This window comes from Oncorhynchus clarkii, chromosome 25 (assembly GCF_045791955.1).
Source record: "Oncorhynchus clarkii lewisi isolate Uvic-CL-2024 chromosome 25, UVic_Ocla_1.0, whole genome shotgun sequence".
NCBI lineage: Eukaryota > Metazoa > Chordata > Actinopteri > Salmoniformes > Salmonidae > Oncorhynchus > Oncorhynchus clarkii.
The window spans coordinates 9,874,546-9,892,980 of NC_092171.1; the positions used below are offsets into that span (position 1 = coordinate 9,874,546).

Below are 18,435 nucleotides of genomic sequence, written 5' to 3' on the forward strand. Positions count from 1 at the left end.
ATTTTAAACTCACACTTGTTGTTTGTGTACATGGATTTTATAATGTAGTATATTTTACCCCCAACACCCCTTTCCATCAATTTGTATAGCAGACCCTCATGCCAAATTTAGTCGAAGGCTTTTTTGAAATCAACAAGGCATGAGAAGACTTTGCCTTTGTTTTGGTTTGTTTGTCAATTAGGGTGCGCAGGGTGAATACAGGGTCTGTCACACGATAATTTGGTAAAAAGCCAATTTGACATTTGCTCAGTACATTTTTTTCACTCAGGAAATGTACAAGTCTGCTGTTAATGATAATGCAGAGGATTTACCCAAGGTTGCTGTTGACGCATATCCCACGGTAGTTATTGGGGTCAAATTTGTCTCCACTTTTGTGGATTGGGGTGATCAGTCCTTGGTTCCAAATATTAGTGAAGATGCTAGAGCTAAGGATGATGTTAAATAGTTTTAGTATAGCCAATTGGAAGTTGTTGTCTGTATATTTAATCATTTCATTGAAGATACCATCAACACCACAGGCCTTTTTGGGTGGGAGAGCTGTTTTATTTTGTCCTGTATTTCATTCAAGGTAAATGGAGAATCCAGTGGGTTCTGGTAGTCTTTAATAGTTGATTCAAAGATTTTGTATTTGATCATGTATATGTTTTTGCTGTTTGTTTTTTTGTTATAGAGCCAAAAAGATTGGAGAAGTGGTTTACCCAAACATATCCATTTTGGATAGATAATTCTTTGTTTTCCAATTTTCCCAGAAGTGGTTAGAGTCTATGGATTCTTCAATTGCTTTGAGCTGATTTCTGACGTGCTGTTCCTTTTTCCGGAGTGTATTTCGGTATTGTTTTAGTGATTCACCATAGTTCTCGAGGGAAGGTCTCTGGGTTGTCATGGCAACTCTCCCTGCACCCAACCAGTGCCTCAAATCCCAGTGTTCCTCTCCACCTCTGGTTTATTAGCTGTGAGCAGCACTTAATGAAGTGTGGGTCTGAGGCTAGCTGACATCTGTCAGTCCTGCTTTATGGACTTCCCTTTTGTTGCTTGAAGTGGTGCTGCTGGGTTTGATTAGTTGAATTGCCAACTTCCTGTTCCACACACACACACTCGCACGCACGGGTGGCATCTCTCTCTCTCTTAGGTTTGACTCATTTTTAAATACCACAGCCATTTGTATTAGCTTTAGCCTTAGTTTTAGAAGCAACCTAACTGTAACATGTACATTTTAGTCATTTAGCTAACATATTAGGTTATTTTGAAGTTGTGGGAACGTACGTTTTTGTTTTCCTATTGCTTCTGGGAACGAAGCCTTGAGATGTATTTTTTTTACACCCCTTTTCTCCTCAATTTCGTGATATCCAATTGGAAGCTAGTCTTGTCCCATCGCTGCAACTCCCATATGGACTCAGGAGAGGCGAAGGTCGAGAGCCATGCGTCCTCCGAAACATGACCCTGCCAAGCCTCACTGCTTCTTGACACACCGATCGCCTAACCCGGAAGCCAACCCGCAGCAATGTGTCGGAGGAAACGCCGTACAACTGGGGACCATGTCAGTGAGCATGCGGCCGTCTCGCCACAAGGAGTCGCTAGAGCGCGATGGGACAAGGACATCCCGGCCGGCCAAACCCTCCCCTTTCCAGGACGACGCTGGGCCAATTGTGCACTGCCTCATGGGTCTCCTGTTCGCGGTCAGCTGTATCAAACCCGGGTCTGTCGTGATGCAATGCCGTAGACCGCTGCGCCACTCGGGAGGCCTCGGAAGTGAGATCTTCACCTGTTCTGGGAACAAAAAATGTTTTGATTGCAAGGAGAGTTTAGGTTCTGAGAATGTTTTTTTTAATGGTTCCCTGAAAGTAAATTTTGGGGTTTTAATGTTCTGAGATTTCAATGTTTTTTAACTCTTACAAAACTGTGCATTTTTGTAAATTCAAACAGACCCGATTTTCAAAGGAAACAAGCATTCATTAAGATCAGGTGTGGCCAATTAGTGGTGCGGCCAACACACCTGAACACACTTAACAAGATAGAGGATAGAGTTTTGTTGACACTGAGAACGGATGTATGTTTTTAAATAACATTCTTAGAAGTACAGAAATTCACACAGAATAACGTTGTTTCTTAACGTTCTCTGAATAATTGGAGAAAATTACTTTTTTTAAATAGAACCTTAAGAAAACCTGTAGGAAACATTATGGGAAGGTTGTATGCAAAATAACCATAGGACAAACACGCTCTTTAAAAAAAGAAGCTACATTTGGTTCTCAGAACGTTATGTGCTAGCTGGGTTCCAAGCAGGAAGTGCAAACTGTAACCAGTGACACTGTCAGTTTTGTCTATCGACTCCCAAAGTCTAATGAAAGGCAACTTTCATGAGTAATTCTTCTTTCATCTCATTGTACGAGAGAGTTTGTGATGCTCCGTCTGCACAATTGAACCCAGACAGTGTAACCATAGTTCCCTTTTAACTGGGTGACGCCAGTCTCTCGCTCTTCCTCTTTCAAGGCCCTTTGTTTTTCTCATCCCCGCCACATGGCCGCTGCTCTGGAGTCACTCCAGTGTGACGACACAGGCTGTGTCCCAAATGGGACCCTGTTCCTTATATAGTGCACTACTTTTGACCCATCCCCATTTGGGATGCAGACACCGTCTTCTCCAACTCTCTCCCTGTCCCATTGTGTCCTTGTTTCCCAAAGACAATGCCAGAGAGATGGAGGGGGGGGATATGGAAGTGAATGGAATTCCACACACACTGCACTGTGCACTCTAACCAAGGCCCCTATTTATTATTCATTGATTGCCATGTAAGGATCAGAAAAAGTGTGCGTGTGCACGTGGTCTGTGTGGTCCGTGTGCAGGTCCATCAGTGGTGTAAAGTACTTCAGTACAGATACCCCCAAAAAACCTACTTCAGTAGTACTTTAAAGTATCTGTACTTTACTATTTTTATTACTTTTACTTCACTACATTCCTAAAGAAAATCATGTACTTTTTACTTCGTGCATTTTCCCTGACACCCAAAAGTATTTTGGATGCTTAGCAGGACTGGAAAAGGGTCCAATTCACTCACATATCCCTGGTCATCCTGACTGCCTCTGATCTGGTGGAAGCAAACATGCTTCGTTTATAAATGATGTTGGAGTGTGCCCCTGGCTATCCGTACATTTTTTACATTTAAACAACAGTTTGCTTTATATAAGGAATTTGATACTTAACTATATTTTAAACCGAATACTTTTAGACTTTTACTCAAGTAGTATTTTACTGGGTGACTTTCACTGTAACTTGAGTCATTTTCTATTAAGGTATCGTTACTTTTACTCAAGTATTACAATTGGGTACTTTTTCCACCGCCGATGTCCATACCCGAAGGACAGGCTGGCAGAGGGATTGTTAATATGCACACTGGCTTGGTGCTGGCAGAGGGATTGTTAATATACACACTGGCTTGGTGCTGGCAGAGGGATTGTTAATATGCACACTGGCTTGGTGCTGGCAGAGGGATTGTTAATATGCACACTGGCTTGGTGCTGGCAGAGGGATTGTTAATATGCACACTGGCTTGGTGCTGGCAGAGGGATTGTTAATATGCACACTGGCTTGGTGCTGGCAGAGGGATTGTTAATATGCACACTGGCTTGGTGCTGGCAGAGGGATTGTTAATATGCACACTGGCTTGGTGCTGGCAGAGGGATTGTTAATATGCACACTGGCTTGGCGCTGGCAGAGTGATTGTTAATATGCACACTGGCATGGTGCTGCCGTGTTCATCCCTTCTTTCTCTCCTCTTCTTCCAGCCCATGTGGAGAATGAGGAGCAGTACACCCAGGCTCTGGAGAAGTTTGGGGAGAACTGTGTCTACAGGGACGACCCCGACCTGGGTTCTGCCTTCCTCAAGTTCTCGGTCTTCACCAAGGAGCTCACCGCCCTCTTCAAAAACCTGGTGAGAGGAAAGACTGAGATGAACCCCGTTTGGTTCTATTATGCACCTTCAAACTAATTATTTGTTTTGAATGATGAAAAGTCTACCAGCTTGAGGAATTTAGAATGAAATAAGTGTTATGAGGCTGCCGAGAATCAAAGCCAGGACATTAGCCATTCCATCTTCTGACTCCAACATGGCAACCTAGTTCCATACCTGGCAACCCACCTGGTCAGTTCTTGAGACGACACATTATAAATCAACAGTGAATCCGCTCTCTGTGTAAATTGACATTGTTCTTGTGGTGAGGCAAAATCCTCTAGAATTACTCTGTCAGGTGTTTCTAATAAAGCTTGGGGGTTGTTTGAATCTATATTGGATTCAAAGTGGGGTCTCTGTAAATTGGATCCAGCAGGTATTTGGTCTTCAAGTAGCACTTTGGACGTTGTGATGGAAAACTGATCTACCCCAAAGGCCTCCGATTCCTGATAACGTTCTGACCCCAGAGTATACGCACACAATTAGAGCAGGATGGAAATCTCTCCATGTCCCTAGGGTAGGAATTCCACACGCACACACATGCCTTTTATTCCACAGCAGATCCAGTGCCTTCAGAAAGTACACTACTTAACCAAAAGTATGTGGACACCTGCTCATTGAACATCTCATTCCAAAATCATGGTTGGTCCCCCCTTTTGCTGCTACAACAGCCTCCACTCTTCTGAGAAGACTTTCCACTGGATGTTGGAACATTGCTGCGGGGACTTGCTTCCATTTAGCCACAACCATTAGTGAGGTCGGCCAAGGTTGGGCGATTTAGGCCTGGCTCGCAGTCGGCGTTCCAATTCATCCCAAAGTTGTTCGATGGGGTTGAGGTCAGGGCTCTGTGCAGGCCAGTCAAGTCTTCCACACCAATCTCCACAAAGCATTACTGTATGGACCTCACTTTGTGCACGGGGAAATTGTCATGCTGAAACAGGAAAGGGCCTTCCCCAAATTGTTGCCACAAAGTTGGAAGCACAGAGTCATCTAGAATGTTATTGTATGCTGTAGCGTTAAGATTTCCCTTCACTGGTACTAAGGGGCCTAGTCCGAACCATGGAAAAACAGCCCCAGACCATTATTCCTCCTCCACCAACCTTTACAGTTCTATGCTTTGGGGCAGGTAGTGTTCTCCTGGCATCCGCCAAACACATATTTGTCCGTCAGAGTGCCAGATGGTGAAGCATGATTCATCACTCCAGAGAATGCGTTTCCACTGTTCGAGTCCAATGGCAGCGAGCTTTACACCACTCCAGCCGACGCTTGTGTGCGGCTGCTTGGCCATGTAAACCCGTTTCATGAAGCTCCCGACAAACCGTTTTTGTGCTGACGTTGCTTCCAGAGGCAGTTTGGAATTCGGTGAGTGTTGCTACCCAGGACTGATTTTTACGCGCTTCAGCACTCTGGGACCCTTTGTGAGCTTGTGTGGCCTACCATTTCGTGGCTGAGCCGTTGTTGCTCCTAGACGTTTCCACTTCACAAAAACAGCACTTACAGTTGACCGGAACAGCTCTACCAGCTCAGACACTTGACGAACTGACATCCTATGACGGTGCCATGTTGAAACTCACGGAGTTCTTCAGTAAGGCCATTCTACTGACATTGTTTGTCTATGGAGATTGCATGGCGGTGTGCTCAATTTTATACACCTGTCAGCAACGGGTGTGGCTGAAATAGCCGAATCCACTAATTTGAAGGGGGTGCACAGACTTCTGTATTTATGATGTATTCACGCCCCTTGACCTTTTCTACATTTCGCTGTCTTAAAGCCTGAATTTAAAATGGATTCAATTGTCATTTTTTTGTCACTGGCCTAGACACAATACCCCATAATGTCAAAGTGGAATTATGTTTTTGAAATTGACAGATTCATTAAACAACGAAATGCTGAAATGTTTTGAGTTAATAAGTATGCAACCCATTTTGTTATGGCAAGCCTAAATAAGTTCAGGAGTAAATATGTGCTTAACAAGTCTCATAATAAGTTGCATGGACTCACTCTGTGTGCAATAATAGTGTTTTAACATGATTTTTGAATGACTGCCTCATCTCTGTACCCCACACACACAATTATCTGTAAGGTCCCTCAGTCACAATCAGTGAATTTCATACAAAGATTCAACGACAAAGACCAGGGAGGTTTTCCGATGCCTCGCGAAGAAGGGCTCCTATTGGTAGATGGGGTAAAGATTTTTTTTTAAAGCAGACATTGAATATCCCTTTCAGCATGGTGATGTTATCAATTACATTTTCGATGGTGTATCAATACGCCCAGTCACTACAAGGATACAGGCGTCGTTCCTAACTCAGGAAACTGTGCTGGGATTTCACCATGAGGCCAATGGTGACTTTAAAACAGTTACAGAGTTTGAATGGCTGTGATAGGAGAGAACTGTGGATGGATCAACAACATTGTAGTTACTCCACAATAGTAACCTAATTGATAGTGAAAAGAAGGAAGCCTGTACAGAATAAAAATATTCCAAAACACGCATCCTGTTTGCAACAAGGAACTAAAGTAAAACTGCCAAAAAAATGGCAAAGAAATTAACTTTTTGTCCTGAATACAAAGTGTTATGTTTGGGTCAAATACAACACATTACTAAGTACCACTCCATATTTTGAAGCATACTGATGGCTGCATCATGTTATGGGTATGCTTGTAATTGTTAAGGAATGAAGCTAAGCACTAGACACTGGGAGATGAATTCACCCTTCAGCAGGACAATAACCTAAAACACAAGGTCAAATCTACACTGAAGTTGCTTACCATAAGGACATTGAATGTTCCTGAGTGGCGGAGTTACAGTTTTGAATTAAAAAATGTGTGTGTATATATACACTACTCAAAAAAATAAAGGGAACACTTAAACAACACAATGTAACTCCAAGTCAATCACACTTCTGTGAAATCAAACTGTCCACTTAGGAAGCAACACTGATTGACAATACATTTCACATGCTTTTGTGCAAATGGAATAGACAACAGGTGGAAATTATAGGCAATTAGCAAGACCCCCCCAATAAAGGAGTGGTTCTGCAGTTGGTGACCACAGACCACTTCTCAGTTCCTATGCTTCCTGGCTGATGTTTTGGTCACTTTTGAATGCTGGCGGTGCTTTCACTCTAGTGGTAGCATGAGACGGAGTCTACAACCCACACAAGTGGCTCAGGTAGTGCAGCTAATCCAGGATGGGACATCAATGCGAGCTGTGGCAAGAAGGGTTGCTGTGTCTGTCAGCGTAGTGTCCAGAGCATGGAGGCGCTACCAGGAGACAGGCCAGTACATCAGGAGACGTGGAGGAGGCTGTAGGAGGGCAACAACCCAGCAGCAGGACTGCTACCTCCGCCTTTGTGCAAGTAGGAGCAGGAGGAGCACTGCCAGAGCTCCTGAGGGTGGTATGAGGGCCTGACGTCCACATGTGGGGGTTGTGCTTACAGCCCAACACCGTGCAGGATGTTTGGCATTAGCCAGAGAACACAAGATTGGCATATGTACCACTGTCGCCCTGTGCTCTTCACAGATGAAAGCAGGTTCACACTGAGCACGTGACAGAGTCTGGAGACGCCATGGAGAACGTTCTGCTGCCTGCAACATCCTCCAGCATGACCGATTTGGCGGTGGGTCAGTCATGGTGTGGGGTGGTATTTCTTTGGGGGGCCGCACAGCCCTCCATGTGCTCGCCAGAGGTAGCCTGACTGCCATTAGGTACCGAGATGAGATTCTCAGACCCCTTGTGAGACCATATGCTGGTGCGGTTGGCCCTGAGTTCCTCCTAATGCAAGACAATGCTAGACCTCATGTGGCTGGAGTGTGTCAGCAGTTCCTGCAAGAGGAAGGCATTGATGCTATGGACTAGCCCCCCCGTTCCCCAGACCTGAATCCAATTGAGCACATCTGGGACATCATGTCTCGCTCCATGTGTGTTGCACCACAGACTGTCCAGGAGTTGGCGGATGCTTTAGTCCAGGTCTGGGAGGAGATCCCTCAGGAGACCATCCGCCACCTCATCAGAAGCATGCCCAGGCGTTGTAGGGAGGTCATACAGGCACATGGAGGCCACACACACTACTGAGCCTCATTTTGACTTGTTTTAAGGACATTACATCAAAGTTGGATCAGCCTGTAGTGTGGTTTTCCACGTTAATTTTGAGTGCAAATCCAGACCTCCATGTTTTGATAAATTTGATTTCCATTGATAATTTGTGTGATTTTGTTGTCAGCACATTCAACTATGTAAAGAAACAATTATTTAATAAGAATATTTATTTAATTCAGATCTAGGATGTTATTTTTTTTAGCAGTATATTTACCCTTTTATTTAACTAGGCAAGTCCGTTTAAGAACACATTTTTATTTTCAATCTACCCCGGCTAAACCCAGACGATGCTGGGCAATTTGTGCGCCGCCCTAGGAGACTCACAATCACGGCCGGATGTCATACAGCCTAGATTCGAACCAGGGACTGTAGTGACGCCTACTTGCTCAGATGCGGTGCCTTAGACCGCTGCGCCACTCGAGAGCACCTTAAATCTACTTGAAAATCTATGCGAGGGGGTGCAGCAACTCTATATTAGGAAGGTGTTCCTAAAGTTTGGTGTAGTCGGTGTACGTGGCTATGATGGCGTCCTACACCATTTCCTGGTTTTACAGACAGACCACTAGAAGGTCAATCATGGTGAAATTGTTATTTGACCTACTGAGAGAACCTAGGATTTCACCAAATTGTCAGGAGTTTCATGATTTTTATTTCAGGGAGTAGATTATCACTTTAAGACACAGCGTTGTAGAGTACACAGTGTCTGTACAAAGACAGAGATGCGCACACACACACACAACCAGCTAAGGTGAGTGCGTTTAAAGAGCACGTGTTATCTGTGGTTGTCACTATTCACCCATGCTCGCGTTGAACCCCTCTGACCTAGGCCCTCTCCACTTTGTCCTTTTCAGTTCCAGAACATGAACAACATCATCACCTTCCCTCTGGACAGCCTGCTGAAAGGAGACCTGAAAGGAGTCAAAGGGGTGAGGAACACTATCCTGCATGGCTTTCTGTTACACTGTGTGGGGTGTTGGTTATTACAGGCAGAGATTAAAGTAGAGACGTCCATAAGGATTTGTGTAAAAGCTCTTCCATTACCCTACTACACTGTTGTAATTACTATGTACTGTACATGTTTTGTAGCTGCTGGAGAACAGATAAGGTGTGTGAGATGAGGATGATTTGTGTGTGTGTGTGTGTGTGTGTGTGTTGGGGGTGGAAACACTGCTCTTGCACGAGACGACACCGTAACTACACTCCGTCATACATTTAAAGTCTGGGACCAGCCCACATATTCTACTAGCTCCAGGAGAAACCAGTCAGCCAGTGTGTGATGGTGCAGACAGCCTACTGCAGGAATGCAATCAGAATCTTGTTTATATCAATGGGAGGCCGGCCCCAGACAGCACAGTCTGCCAGGCCTCTAATCCAATCAGCACTCGTTACTGTCTTCTCTGATCTCTCTCTCGCTCTCTCGCGCTCTCGCTCTCTGAGAGACTGGCTATCCCATGGCTGCTCACTCTAGCCTCTTAAAATCTCCAAGGACTCTTGCTTTCTTTTTTTTCTTCTCTTCCATGCCCCCTACCCCTCACCTTTCTAACTGTTGGCATCCACAGGCTACATCAGCCTAAACGAGTAGGCTTGTGCACAGAGTAGGGCTGACCCCAATTAGTCGACTGGTCTATTGTTTGGTCGTTAGGCTGCTGGTCGATCAAGATTGTTTTAGTCGATTAGTGACATATATATGTAATAATTTGCGCCCATCTCAATGAACTAATCCAAAGCCAATTCATGCTTGATCTGAAAATGTGGTCGGAGGCTCCATTTGGAGGGTGTGACGCAATTGCAGAGCCTTCAAAGGCATGCAGAGGACAAATCAAGCTCCGTTCCACATCACAATGCGGAGGGCTCTGTGTAGCTCCACATTGACATGATTGGTTGACGGTAGGTGGGGGCGGTACATCCTGTATAAACACAAACTCACTTCCTTGACAACAGCACTGCTCTGCGACGCACACAAAATAATGAATGCCCTGACTTCTGCTGAGGCCATATCACCGGAAACAGATGTCAGATTAACCATGCCCCGAGATGCACAATGCACTTCCAGAATGCTCTCTTTCCCATCAATGTGTGCACATTCCTTGTTTCGTGACTTCATTGTGTGAATTGTTTGCGTTTTGATTGTTAGTGTCTATCAATTCCCCATGACATATCTCAGCAGTACTACATTTACCCGTTAATTCCTATCATTTCTAATCGACAATGTTTGTTACTTTTGGTTAAGGTCATTTTTCATTTTAATGCATTCAATATTATTCTTCCAGTTGTCATTGTCAGTGGAAACATTGTTAGCAGAGCGCACAGCCTATGCGACACTAGTGAGAAACAAGTTTTGTTTGTTTTTCATTCCATTTACGAGTTTTATCAATTTAGTCGTCTTTTGATTAGAGTGCTCCTGTCAATGTTGAGTAATGGCGCGCACGCATAGAAGTAGGCCTATAGGCTACCTGGCCTGCGCGCAAATGTAATCATTTGGGGCGACAGGTAGCCTAGTGGTTAGAGCGTTGGACTTGTAACCTGAAAGGTTGCAAGATCAAATCCCCGAGCTGACAATAGTTCCTCATTGCATTTTGAAAAATCTTTCCAGCTTTCTCCCTTTCAATAACCACTCGGCGTGAAATGTTATGCTCTGATCCAGTGGAAACCTGATTACTTCTTATCAGTGCTTGACTTGGACTGAAATAGATTCCGAGACTCATTTTGGGTGCTGGTACTTTTTATATTTAGGTGCAGGAGCTCCACAATACTTTTGAGATAATATTCTATAAGAGGAACAGAAGCTCAAGCAGTAGAACATTTGAGGTGCCGGTACTCAGCTGTGGTGAGCTCCTGCCCAGGTCAAGAACGGCCTCTTATCCACGTCCGCTCACTCGCACAGGAAACTCTGAGGGCCAGAATGTTTTATACAGTGCTGAAAGTTCCTTAGTGCAAGCTTCAGGTCTGTCCCAAGTTAATAGTTGGTACAATGTTTCAAGTTTGTTGGAGACAGGCCATGTGTAGCCAATGTGATTTATAGGATATTTATTTTTATCAGGAAATGTTCTACCTGCAGGCTGCAATGTTTTTATTCGTTGGTTTTATGTAGACTGTGTAAGTTAGAAGTTACTTTTTAGGTTTGTCATTTTCATTTAGATTTGGATAGAATTTTGACGAAACGCTTGACAACGATTTTGAGATATGAAGACATTTATAAATGAAATGAAACAGTTTCACGAAAATGTGCATATGAAAACAATAACTGTCACACAGTTCGGTAGAAATGGTAAGTTAGCATTCCACAACAAAGGTTGCGACTCCTCGGAGAGTAGTTGGTTCAGTTTTTTTTTTCTTCTGGTTAGCTAGACCTCTGGCGCCCTCTTAAGGCATTTGTCTTATTTCATCAAACTGTAAGCTTAAAGCATCAGACAAGCTCAATGCATATAGTTGATTTTATTCAAACCATAGTGTGTGTCTATATATGGAAAAATATACGTTGAAAAATGGCGACCGATTGGTCGAAAGAACAGACTTTCGGTCAACCAAGATGTTTTTCAGTTGGGGACAGCCCTAGTACAGGGCCTATCTGGACTGACAGAGGGAAGCAAGTAGGCCATTGAACTGTGAGTACTGACAGAGCGGGAGAAGCAGTGGTGCAGATTTGCTCATTACCCCACTGGTGACTCTCATTACACTCCTGACATGGGGCTAATGGGGTGCAAGTCATGGTGCTTTCTGCTCTGATTCACACAGCCTGTCTCTCCATTACCACTGGGGGGTGAGGGGAGAGAAAGAGGGAATGCGTGCGAGACTGTTAAGAGAGACAATTAAAGACTTTCCATCCCCAGCTTGCAGTATGTAATGTTCACCATCTCTCACTTACACTGCCACGGGACCTTTTCCCTCCTCTCTTGCTTTCTCCATCATTATTCCTCTCCTCCCTCAGGGAAGGCACCTGTGGAGAACAGGAGGAAGGTGTTGCACCTATTCAGACACTGAACAGTCAGGCGCCTGCTTATCAATAACTGGAAGAAACAATGCCATTTTTTATTTATTTAACCTTTTATTTAACTAGGCAAGTCGGTTAAAGACAAATTATTATTTACAATGACGGCCTACCCCGGCCAAACCCAAACCCGGACGATGCTGGGCCAATTGTGCGCCGCCCTATGGGTCTAGGTTGCTCCTCATTACACACAACAGACCAGTAAATCATTTTGACATCTTTTCGACATAGGATTGTGATTCAAAGTGGCAACTTTATTAACCCACCAGGGGGGGAATTTATTTGGTCATGTGCTTAAACAGACGGTACACAGAAACGACACTAATTCATTCAAAGTGCTATAGCTACACATTTAAAGTGAAAGTGGCTTTTGGAATAAAAGAGTCCCCATATCGATCTGTTTTCATTTTCTTTTGACAAAGTTTCTTTCCTCTTGTCCGGCTGCTGCTGTGACTGAAGTTTGAGTGAAGGTGATGAACTGTCCTGTAAAATGCTTTCGATTTTTAGGAGGATGCTTTTTGTGTACAGGTTGGTGGCTGATTCGTGAGATATACCAATTATCCTTCCCGCTGTCTTAATCGAGCGCTGTAGCTTGACTTGGTCTTGCACTCGCATGTTTCCAAACAGGCGTTTTAGACCAAAGGACATTACACTCTGCAGGGCAGATTCCCATATGTGGTTACTCTATCGACTGGTTCCCCATTAATCTTCGTAGGGGGTAGTGGCGTTTTTGTTCCTTTTCAAATCAAGTTCCATCTCTTTTTGTTTTCTTAATGTTTATTACAAGAAAGTTATCTGCACACCGCTGAACAAATTTAGCCTTTTCTCTTTCAAAACCTTGAGGCTTATTCTGGGTGGAGGAAACCCACAACAGCGGTGTCATCCGCGTATTTAAAAAATCTTGTGGGCTGCGTCGGGCTTGACAATTGTTTGTGTACAGTATTCGTGAAAGTACGCAAGGGGCTCCCGTATTCACTGTTCTCGATGTAGAGATGGCGGAGTTAAACTTCACTTGTTGAGTACGGATCACAAGGAAGCTATTAATCCACTTGATCAGTAGAGTTGACACCCAAATTCCCCAGTTTATCCTCCAGTCAATGAATACAATTTTCACTAGGCTATTTGCCTATTCTAAATGTTCGTAGAGATTGTTCAGCGTGACCAGTAACGCATCAACACTCATGGAGTCACGGTATGCAAATTGGTTTGAGTCTAATTGGGATGAGAGACCAGAGAGAGTTTGTTTTGGCCTGAAGTGCCTTGCTGCTGACGCCATCTGGACCATATGATTTTCGTGGAATGACCCGTTGAGAGTATTGCTTGACGTCATTCATGGAAATATGTATATCAACAGCTGGCATGCTGTTTTATATTGTCCAAGGCCACTTTCTGCTGCAATGTAAAATATCACACATGTTAAAGCTACAATTGGAACGGTTGAAATGATTTGCCAAAGCAAGGTCATTTTCGACGGTCATAAAATGTCTTTTTGGTTTATAGCCTGTGATGGTTTGTAGCCTTTGTCAGGCTTTCCTACTGTCCTTGTCCTAGGAATCACTAGAAAACATTTTGTAGGACTTCTTGTACAATATTTTAGACCCAGCCTTTGGAACTTTGGTTTTCCTACATATGGCTACTATATTATGATTGCTACATCCAATGGGTGTGGATACGGCTTAAGAGAGGATTTCTATAGCGTTAGTAAAGATATAATCAATACATGTGGATGATTTCATTCCTGTGCTGTTTGTAAATACCCTGGTAGGTTGACTGATAACCCGAACCAGGTTGCAAGCACTGGTTACAGTTTGAAACTTCATCTTGAGTGGACAGCTTGATGAAAATGTTTAGGTCACCCAAAAAATATACCTCTGTTGATATCAACAATCAAGCATTTCACACATATTATCCAGATACTGACTGTTAGCACTCTGGTCTATAGCAGGCCTCTCGTCTTACCGGATATACAGTGGGGCAAAAAAGTATTTAGTCAGCCACCAATTGTGCAAGGTCTCCCACTTAAAAAGATGAGAGAGGCCTGTAATTTTCATCATAGGTACACTTCAACTATGACAGACACAATGCGAGAATTTTTTCCAGAAAATCACATTGTAGGATATTTTATGAATTTATTTACAAATTATGCAAGCAAGATTTCTGACTCTCACAGACCTGTAACTTCTTCTTTATGAGGCTCCTCTGTCCTCCACTCGTTAACTGTATTAATGGCATCTATTTGAACTTGTTATCAGTATAAAATACACCTGTCCACAACCTCAAACAGTCAAACTCCAAATTCCACTATGGCCAAGACCAAAGAGCTGTCAACGGACACCAGAAACAAAATTGTAGACCTGCACCAGGCTGGGAAGACTGAATCTGCAATAGGTAAGCAGCTTGGTTTGAAGAAATCAACTGTGGGAGCAATTATTAGGAAATGGAAGACATACAAGACCACTGATAATCTCCCTCAATCTGGGACTCCACGCAAGATCTCACCCCGTGGGGTCAAAATTATCACAAGAACGGTGAGCAAAAATCCCAGTGAATGACTTGCAGAGAGCTGGGACCAAAGTAACAAAGCCTACCATCAGTAACACACTACGCCGCCAGGGACTCAAATCCTGCAGTGCCAGACGTGTCCCCCTGCTTAAGCCAGTACATGTCCAGGCCCATCTGAAGTTTGCTAGAGAGCATTTGGATGATCCAGAAGAAGATTGGAAGACTGTCATATGGTCAGATGAAACCAAAATATAACTTTTTGCTAAAAACTCAACTCGTCGTGTTTGGAGGACAAAGAATGCTGAGTTGCATCCAAAGAACACCATACCTACTGTGAAGCATGGGGGTGGAAACATCAGGCTTTGGGGCTGTTTTTCTGCTAAGGGACCAGGAAGACTGATCCGTGTAAAGGAAAGAATGAATGGGGTGGGGTGAAAACCTCCTTCCATCAGCAAGGACATTGAAGATGAAACGTGGCTGGATCTTTCAGCAAACACACCGCCCGGGCAACGAAGTGGCTTCGTAAGAAGCATTTCAAGGTCCTGGAGTGGCCTAGCCAGTCTCCAGATCTCAACCCCATAGAAAATCTTTGGAGGGAGTTGAAAGTCCGTGTTGCCCAGCAACAGCCCCAAAACATCACTGCTCTAGAGGAGATCTGCATGGAGGAATGGGCCAAAATACCAGCAACAGTGTGTGAAAAACTTGTGAAGACTTACAGAAAACATTTGACCTCTGTCATTGCCAACAAAGGGTATATAACAAAGTATTGAGAAACTTTTGTTAATGACCAAATACTTATTCTCCACCATAATTTGCAAATAAATTCATAAAAAATCCTACAATGTGATTTTCTGGAATTTTTCTCATTTTGTCTGTCATAGTTGAAGTGTACCTATGATGAAAATTACAGGCCTCATCTTTTTAAGTGGGAAAACTTGGTGGCTGACTAAATACTTTTTTGCCCCACTGTAGCTATTCTATTCTGTTCTGCCGATGCACAGAAAACCCAGCCAACCGTGTCATTGTTCAGCCACGACTCGATGATAAGATATTACAGTTTTTAATGTCCCGTTGGGAGGATAGTCTTAAACGGAGCTCATCCAGTTTATTCTTCAGTGATTGCACGTTGGCTAATAAACTCAGCAAAATAGAAACGGCCCTTTTTCAGAACCCTGTCTTTCAGAGATAATTCATAAAAATCCAAATTATTTCAGATGTTCATTGTAAAGGGTTTAAACACCATTTCCCATGTTTGTTCAATGAACCATAAACAATGAATGGACATGCACCTGTGTAACGGTCGTTAAGACACTAACAGCTTACAGACAGTAGGCAATTAAGGTCACAGTTATGAAAACTTAGGGTCCTAAAGAGGCCTTTCTACTGACTCTGGAAAAACACCAAAAGAAAGATGCCCAGGATTCCTGCTCATCTGCGTGAACTTGCTTGAGGCATGCTGCAGGGAGGCATGAGGACTGCAGTTGTGGCCAGGGCAATAAATTGCACTGTCTGTACTATGAGACGCCTAAGACAGTGCTACAGGGAGACCGGACAGACAGCTGATAGTCCTCGCAGTGGTAGACCACGTGTAACAACACCTGCACAGGATCGGTACGTCATACCTGCGGGACAGGTACAGGATGGCAACAACAACTTCCCGAGTTACACCAGGAACTCTCTATCCCTCCATCAGTGCTCAGACTGTCCGCAATAGGCTGAGAGAGGCTGGACTGAAGGCATGTAGGCCTTTTGTAAGTCAGGTCCTCAACAGACATCACCGGCAACAACGTCGCCTATGGGCACATCCACTGTCGCTAGATCAGACAGGACTGGCAAAAAGTGCTCTTCACTGACGATTCATGACTTTTGTCTCACCAGGGGTGATGGTTGGATTTGCGTTTATTGTAGAAGGAATGAGTGTTACACCGAGGCCTGTACTCTGGAGCGGGATCGATTTGGAGGTGGAGGGTCCGTCAATGCCACCAGCCATAATGCTCGTTCTGTGCGTGATTTCCTGCAAGGCAGGAATGTCAGTGTTCTGCCATGGCCAGCGACGAGCCAAAATCTCAATCCTATTGAGCACGTCTGGGACCTGTTGAATCAGAGGGTGAGGGCCATTCCCTCCAGAAATATCCGGGAACTTGCAGGTGCCTTGGTGGAAGAGTGGGGTAACATCTCACAGCAAGAACTGGCAAAACTGGGGCAGTCCATGAGGAGGAGATGCACTGCAGTACTTAATGCAGCTGGTGGCCACAGCAGATACTGACTGTTACTTTGGATTTGAACCCCCCCCCCCCCCCCCTTTACAGGGACACATTATTCAATTTATGTTAGTCACATGTCTGTGGAACTTGTTCAGATATTGTCTGTTGTTGAATCTTGTTATGTTCATACAAATATTTACATGTGTTAAGTTTGCTGAAAATAAACGCAGTTGACAGTGAGAGTATGTTTCTTTTTTTGCTGAGTTTAGAATGGATGGTAGCCGACAAATTCTCACAAAGCCCCCTGTAATTTCCTTATTGTCTTCATGCGATTGACGGGGATTTGGGCCTCGTCTGGAAACAACATTATATCCTTTGCGTCTGACTCGTCAATGAAAAAATTGTCCAGTTCGAGGTGAGTTATCGCTGTTCTGATATCCCAAAAACTATTTTCGGTCATAAGAGACTGTGTAGCATCAACATCTATGTACAAAATACGTTGTTTAAAAAAACAAAAACATTTTGTGCGTGAAAAAACACACAAATAGAACAATTGGTTAGGAGCCCGTAAAACGGCAGCCCTCCCCTCATTTTTAAGTCTTGCCATAGATTTTCAAGACGATTATAAGTCAAAACTGTAACTAGGCCTCTCAGGAACGTTGCATGTTATCTTGGTATGCCTTGTGTTTTAGTTTATTGTCCTGTTGAACGGGGAATTTTGTCTGCCGGCGTCTGTTGGAAATCAGACAAACCAAGTTTTCCTCTAGGATTTTGTCTGTGATTAGCTCTATTCCATTAATTGTTATCCTAAAAAACTCCCTATTCCTTGCCCATCACATGCATACCATAAACATGATGCAGCCACCAGCATGCTTGAAAATATGAAGTGGCACTCGTTGTGTTGGATTTGCCCCATACATAACGCTTTGCGTTGAGGACATGAAGTTTATTTCTTTGCCACATTCTTTTCAGTTTTACTTTAGTGTCTTGTTGTAAACAGGATGCTCGTTTTGGAATATTTTTTTATTCTGTACACATTTAATTCTTTTCACTCTGTCATTTAGGTTAGTATTGTGGAAAAACAACAATGTTGTTGAGCCATTAAACACTATTTTTATCAATCTACCAATAGGGTCCCTTTTGCTTATTTTTTTATATATTTTTTTACCCCTCAACCTATTTAGGTTTGCCATAACAAAGGGGTTGAATTCTTGTTGCCTTGAGAAATTTCAGCTTTTCCTTTTTAAGTAATTTGTCTTGCAACAACTCCACTTGGGGGTGTTGTTTTGTTTATAAGCCATTTTAAATTCTGGCTGTAACACAATAACGTGGGAAAAGATGATTGTTGTGAATACTTTTTGAAGGCGCCGTATCTAAGGGAGTTTCAGAGATGGCCAGTATATGAATGTTGTCGACGTTAGCAAGTGATCCACTTCATGAGGCTAAATATGTTAATGCAAGCTATTTGTTGCCCATTTCGGGGTTGCTTGTAAGGTCTCCCAAGCAAGCACAAAAAACGATCAGAGGTCGACAGGTCACTGATGTTTACATTTGAGCCAATAGAACAGGGAGAGCTACCCACAGTGGGCTTTCACTTTTAAACTAATAGCATTGGTTTAGCTTTTGCTAGCCACGGTGGGCGTCCCATTTGTAACAGTAACAGAACTAACAATGGGATTCAACTTTATAGGT

At 43.6% G+C, this 18,435-nt stretch overlaps 1 protein-coding gene across 9 annotated transcripts in view; it reads left to right on the forward strand.

The window, feature by feature from the left end:
- The window catches only part of LOC139384226 (ArfGAP with SH3 domain, ankyrin repeat and PH domain 2a), a 90,254-nt gene that overhangs the window by 38,981 nt on the left and 32,838 nt on the right, over nucleotides 1–18,435 (forward strand). For all 9 annotated transcript variants that reach the window (XR_011628820.1, XM_071128957.1, XM_071128959.1 and 6 more), the window contains exons 3-4: nucleotides 3,783–3,928; nucleotides 8,901–8,975. Coding sequence is in view for 8 of the 9 variants with exons in the window: in XM_071128957.1 (XP_070985058.1) it covers nucleotides 3,783–3,928; nucleotides 8,901–8,975 (221 nt within the window). In the remaining variant the exon portion in view is untranslated. The remainder of the gene's footprint in view (nucleotides 1–3,782; nucleotides 3,929–8,900; nucleotides 8,976–18,435) is intronic.